At 33.0% G+C, this 7,039-nt stretch overlaps 1 protein-coding gene across 1 annotated transcript; it reads left to right on the top strand.

The window, feature by feature from the left end:
- The first annotated feature begins 489 nt into the window (after positions 1 to 489).
- Positions 490 to 6,669, top strand: LOC129964028 (cyclin-dependent kinase 5 activator 1-like). The gene has a single exon (XM_056078692.1). It carries the CDS (start codon positions 686 to 688, stop codon positions 1,703 to 1,705), a length of 1,020 nt encoding a protein of 339 aa, XP_055934667.1. The 5' UTR covers positions 490 to 685; the 3' UTR covers positions 1,706 to 6,669.
- The last annotated feature ends 370 nt before the right edge of the window (positions 6,670 to 7,039 follow it).

Raw genomic sequence — 7,039 nt, forward strand, 5'->3', positions numbered from 1 at the left:
AAGAATTTTTTTTTGTCTCGGATCAATTTAATACGAAATACTTTTAATGCAATAATCAATTTAATACAATTTTAATAAAATCAATTTAATACAATAATACTTTTTAAGCACTTCTCCTTCTTATTAAATACTTACAAATTTAACAAAATTAATCGATTAAATTCTTCTGTTCCACCATAAAATTTCAGCATCAATCAGAATGAAAAGAATCGTAACATCATGATCTCAATACGAAATTTTATCAAGCAATATGCGGAAGCAAGGAAAATATGGATAAATTTCAATTTTGACTTTCAGCAGAATATTTGTGATTATTCGACGTGCGTAGTTATCCAGCAATTGCTTCCCCGATTCTCTCGCCCCTCCATCTGTTCGATCGCTTTCCCCTGGAAAGCGCGTCGTCATGGCAACCCACTACAGAAATCCGATTTCCATCGACCGCTCTGAATGCCCATGCTCGGAGTGAGCGGGGTCTCTTCCGCACAAGAACGCACCACTCAAACGTCATGAGAGCTGGACAGCAGTGCGCGGGAATGATGTGCTCGGCATCGGTCCAACGCGCGCCGGGGAACGGGCTCAGAACCCATGGGCTAGCGTGAAATCGAGTCTCCTCATCTTCTCTATCCGAAGAGACCTGGCTTCTGGCGGAGACGCGTGCGTCGTGTGCAGCTCAGCCGCAACCATCATGGGCACTGTACTCAGCTTCTCACCCCGAGAGCGGAAACCCGTTTACGGGGAGTACAACCTAAACAACTACAACTACGAGCAGCTCAATAACGCGAAGAACAACAACAACAGCAGTAAAGATAGCGGCAAGGCGACAAATGGCGAGAAAGCCAACAATCACCACCACAACTTCAAGAAGCACTCTCTATTCATCAATGCTTTGAGTTGGAAGCACTTCACCGCCTCCAGCAAGAAGAAGCAGCAAGAGAAGAATAAGATGAGGCAGCCATTGGATAGCATCCATTCACTGGTGGATAACAACAAGAATATCCAGAATTCCCTGTCTCGCTTCCGGCCAGGACAGCTCGACGTGGTGGTGAGGAACAACAACAACCTCCTACTCCAGGACCCAGCCAAGAAACCACCTCCTCTGCCGCCCAAACCTGCTCTGCTGACCGCCCACAACCTGGTCCGGCCTTCCAACCATGGGCCGGTTGGTCCTCAGGCTTTTACTGACTCGTCCAGCGCGGTTGCCTCCAGGGCTGGGCAGCCTAGCCCTCATCGAAAGACGGTCATCCAGGCGTCCACCTCTGAGCTACTTCGTTGCTTGGGCGAGTTCCTGGGCAGAAGGTGCAGGAGGCTGAGCGATTTCCACCCCACGGATGCAGTAATGTGGCTGAGGACTGTGGATCGAAGCCTCCTCATGCAAGGCTGGCAGGACATCGCTTTTATCAACCCAGCCAATGTCGTCTTCTTGTATATGTTGGTGCGAGAGATGGTGGGGGAGGACATAGAGTCAGAACGAGAATTGCAAGCTGTAGTCCTCACCTGCCTCTATCTGAGCTATTCGTACATGGGCAACGAGATCTCTTACCCACTGAAACCTTTTCTGGTGGAGGATTCTAAGGACAAGTTCTGGGACAGATGTCTGCTAGTCATCAACTTGCTGAGTGGTAAGATGTTGAGAATCAACAGCGAGCCCAGTTTCTTCACAGAGGTTTTTACTGAACTCAAGGGATGCTGCTCCATTGCGGCATGACTCAAGTGTGTGACCAACATCTCTATTAATCTATAGCCCCCCAATGGGTCAGAGAGGATAAAAACCCATCAGTAATCTTTAAGAAATACTAACAAAATACTAAAAAGGTATTGTATATTTTTTCATAGAACCGTCACTTGTCGAGCGACTTACCATTTTAGTATAACTTTTTCTCTCTGTATACATACATAAGTACATATTACAAAAAAAGTGAAAATTTGATAAGAAAAAAGATGTTTTAGTACTGGAAATTACCATAATTTTAAATCGTAATGTAATATTGATAAATGAGTAGGAAATTTTATTAAGTATTTCTTATATCCAATATAATTTTGAGTTCATTGTTTTTATTTAGCTTTCATTTATGTAATGTGAAAAATTAAGTGAGTCATTTGTACTGTAAAAGTGCACTGCAAGCTTGGAAAAAGGCATTGAAGTTTTTGGGAGTTGTACATGTTGTTATAAATTGATTTGGAACAGTCTGAACAAAAATAAATTTAGATGACTCCTTTAAATTATTCTGCAAAACTCTTAATCTCAAAATCCTATTTATATCTTACTAAATGAGAGAAGAATAGCATATCTTTACTTAATAGTGAACTCTAGGAATGTTCTGAAGAAAGAACTTAAAATGCATTTGTTTTTAAAGCTCCAGTTTAGAATTGTAATTGAATAATGGTTCTGAACTTAATTTATTATTCTATTCTTCTGCATTGATGATATTGACTACTGATTGAATTCTTAAATAATTTCTCATAAGAAAGTCTCCTGGAGAAAAAAGATTTTGTTTATCAAATGTTTTTTTTTATTTTTTATGAAGCAATTTTAAAAATTAGGGGGCGATTCTAAAAATTAAACAATGCATCGTGTCGATTATTAACTAACAACATTTAAGGCACGATTTACAATTATGGCAATCCCCTATTTACACATCTTGTTTGTCCCTAATTGAAAAACTAATGTTCGCCAATTTAAAAGCGATGTATTATCTATAAGATTTGGCTGCTTGAATAAGTGGATTTTCAATGCCCATAAAATATTAAGATATATTATATAAAATTAAAACATAATATATTATTGAGATATGCCCGTAAAATATTAGGATTACATCAAAAACCGAGATGTTATAATTGCCGGAAGAATTATATTAAGCATATTTTTTAACTTATAAACTTACTCGATTTCAGCTAGAATTTGAAGAATTTAAATTTTAAATAAATATTCATGAAATGGTAGATATTATTCTAATTTGAAATCTTTATTATTCATTTCTTTGTTCCTAATGAGTCGTATGCAACCCATCAATACTTTGTTCTTGAATAAAACACTACCTTCAATAGCATCATTTTGCAACATTTGCCCACAAGTAAATTTTCAAAATGTCTTTCCAAATTCTAAAATATTGTCGAGCAATCGAAATAAAACAGTCCTTTCCCAGAATCCGAGAGAATATTCTTCGCGAAACGCCAGCAATGGCGGTCGGTATCGATTTTCCAGAAGCCATTTGTCGCGCAGCAGAAGTCTTAGTTTCGGACTTCGCATTGCAGTGACGAGGAGGATAAAACTTACCAGGAAGAAAAGACTCAATGCGGAACTCCGAAAAACTGTGACGTGGCAGTTTGCATCGCTTCCGAATACGATCGTGCGAATTCTTTAAATTTCGAATTTCTTTTTCAGTCTCAATATTCGGAGACATTATATAAATGCTCTGTAGAAATGTACTCTGAAAAGCCATCGAAATTTGAAGTGGAAATAATAAATCTATTATAAATATGGAAAGGAGAATACAATTCACATTAAAAAATAGAAAGCGTGGTTGTCAGAGGTAATATGAAAACCATATACATGGTAAGAAATTTTTAAATTCCTCGTTTCAACAGTGATATCATTATAAATCAATTCAACATTTTACAAAGCTGTTACGATGAGGAATATCTTTTTAAAAGAAAATTCTTAGGAATTTAATTCTTAAATGATTAAGTCTTAAATGAATAGTTTGATACAATTCAAATTATTTTAACATTCGGTATAAAATAATTACAAAAAGCATTTTTTTAACCAAAAATAGCTTACATATCGTAATATAATCATAATGTAAATATCATAATGACAAAAAGGAAATAATCAAATAATAATATTATTATTTAAAAGTTTGTATTGCACTGAATAAAAAATATTTTAAAGAAAATTGAGTTTTAAAAAGCCAAATTTCTCGAAGATAAGTAACTACAAATAAAACCTCACGAACATAATTAAATTAAAATACTAAACATTAAATATTTTAAATTGAGAAATATTACTATAAGAATCATTTGCATATTTTTTCTTTTAAATAAAACTGTTTTTGAGTGCTCATTTCAAATTGAATCGAATGCTTATATAATATTTGTATCTGTCTTTATATTCAGCTCTAGTTCTAGGTTATTCACCTTTGATTCGACGTTAAAAACAAAAATTCCTCGATCCGACAGCAGAATTCCGGAAAAAAAAAGTAAAACCTATGCATTTAAGTAAAAGCTGCCTCCATTCAGTGATTGCCATTTCGGATAGCAACATTTCCTTCTAAAGTAAGTACTCCTCCACGCGCGAAAATCTGGCCCGTTCAGAGTCACGCAAAGAAAACCAGGCTCACGCTATCTCAGTATGTCAGTGAGGACCTTTTCTGAGAATATGCGTGAGGAAATACCTCAATGTAGGACGCGGCCCTGGATAAGTATCGGTTCCAACAGAGTACATAATTACCATTGGTCAGCAATTGTGCAATGAAAGAACAAACCTAAATAAGCCGCTTTATGATAATGATCTGGCCTGGGTGAAATGTCATTGAAGGAATCAATAAAATCATAGCATTGTGTTTCTCACTTTTAATACTGTTTACCACTACATTCTTAATAACGATGCATTCCAATTACCTCATTGAAAGGATTTTTAGAGATTGAAAATCAATTATTAATAATCCTGAAAGAAATCCAAATGTTTCTCAGCTTTATTTTATTATTTTTTTTAAATGTTGTCTCGGGTAAATGTGCTCATTCAGCTGTGATTTTCATCGAAGGATTTTTAAGTTCATTCACTATCCTCTCGTTTCATATTTCTTTGTTTATTTTCTTTTTCAGTAGGCTCCCATTTAACATTTTTTTTCGCAATATGCAACTTGAAATGTTAATTTGTTCTTCTTAATTATATAAATGTGTTTACTCGAAATTATTTCTCCCAAATCACGTAATCCTTAAGCACAATATTCAAAGTGTTAACTGAAGAAAAAACACAAATAGAAAAAAATATTAACTAATAGCTCATTGCAAATCCTTTATGAAGGCACCCAAAATTTTATATTATATGTCGTTTAAAATACGATGATCAAGTTCGCGATATTTTTAATCAAAAGAGTTTTATTCAAAGATTATGAAAACAAATGACAAATAAAAATGATGACTAAGAATTAAACTAAAAAGGCATAGATATGTAGATAGAAAAGGAAAATAAGAAAAGATGCTCTAACTTTACATCGTTATCAAACTCAAATTCCCTTTTCTGCTCATTCATTTTTTTTCTCCAATTTGAACTAATTTCAATTTTGAAAAAGGGAAGCTAAAAAATGTTAATGATGAGATTAACTTTTTTCTTCATATGCTTCAACGATATATTTATATCTAAATTTTCTATGCAAAAAAGGCAAGTATTTTTGAAAATAACAGCATCGATTTTCTAACATCTGAAAATGCTGTCAAACATGAATAGTAAAATTAAACTTACCAAAATTTTTCTCTCTGTAGTTCAAACATAATTAAAGGGGAAAAAATTCAAAATTCTAGTTGACTGCATGTTTATTTTTCACGCTGCAGTTATTATTTTGAAAATTTTCATTTTGAAACAGAAAAAAAATTGTTCAAGACTTTGATGAATTTAATTTTGTCTATCTATACATATGTATATAATGGTCCAATGCACTTTCCATAAAATGAAATGATGAAACAACACCGAAAAGAATTTTAATTTGTCGAAAAAAGGCCTTTTATAAATTGATTCTTCATCTTTGAGGTGTTAAATCCCCGTATAGCTTTATCATATAACAACAAATGAAATCTGGGATTTTATTATAATTCGCAAATGAGTGTTATGACAACTAACGTGTTCATTTCTAAAAAAAAAAATTAAATCTCAAAATACCTAAAGGGATGCTGTCATTACTATAATCAGATCTCTGTATGATATTTCCGGCTTTATTTCCCGAGCCATTAAATAGTAAAACTAGACAGAAAAATTTATTTGAAATATACCTGTTTTGTACAAATCTTTGTGTGCGTTTAGAAACAGTAGGAAATTTGAAGAGCCGGCAACATGTGCAATATATAAGAATCACAGTCGAACCTCGTTGGAGGATTTCTGGTTTCTTTGTATAAAGTCTTGTCCCTTTTTGTACTATTAAAAAGGCCTGTAACTCTTGTCCGTGTAAAAATATTTTTTAAAAAATGTATCTAGTGTTTGAGTTAGTTACTGTATTCAAAAAAATAGTTAATTCTAGGTCATTAGTTATATATTCTGAATTTTCATTATTGTATTTATTAAATTTTTAGTAAATTTATTTCTGTTCAGAAAAAAATGAATTGAGTGAATTTTGCTATGATAAAAGTTTCTTTATTTAAGATAAAACCAAAAAAATGGTTCAGTATCCACGAAATGTAAGAATACGAATGTGTCAAATATATAAATTTTTACTAACTGCTTGAGCAATCAACTCATGTTCTAAAATTAAATTCTAAAACAAAATATTCCTGTTCATAAGTTGCTGAAATGCCCTTAAAAGTATAATCAGATTTATAATTATTTAAGTAATTACTGATTTCAGTTTATTAAATGGTAGTTAATCCTTTTTCTTAAAAATATTTTTGGAACAGATTCGGAAGTTAAATAATAACTAAAAATCTTTGAAACGCCGATCAATCGATTTCTTTCGTAGAAATATTGCGATATATATATATATATATATATATATATATATATAACAAATGATTATCTGTTTTTAAATGTATAAATTATAATTAGTATGCTAAATTGAATATTACTTTTATTTGATTATTATCCATTAATATATTTATTTATTGTTATTATTGGCTGATATGACAAGTTTAGAAAATTTAAAAGCTGAGTAAAAATTTTGAAAAAAGAATGTCTTACTGAAGTTCTTAGTTTTACTAACATCTTGCAAGATGTTTCGGAAACAACTCGCTTCAACCGGTCCATCGACAGTCTAGTCCAGTTCACTCCTGTAGGTCGTCAATCCGCCAAGAGAAGTATTTACATGCTACTGTGATAATTTATTTTGTACATAGT

This window comes from Argiope bruennichi, chromosome 3 (genome assembly GCF_947563725.1).
Source record: "Argiope bruennichi chromosome 3, qqArgBrue1.1, whole genome shotgun sequence".
Classification (NCBI taxonomy): Eukaryota; Metazoa; Arthropoda; class Arachnida; order Araneae; family Araneidae; genus Argiope; species Argiope bruennichi.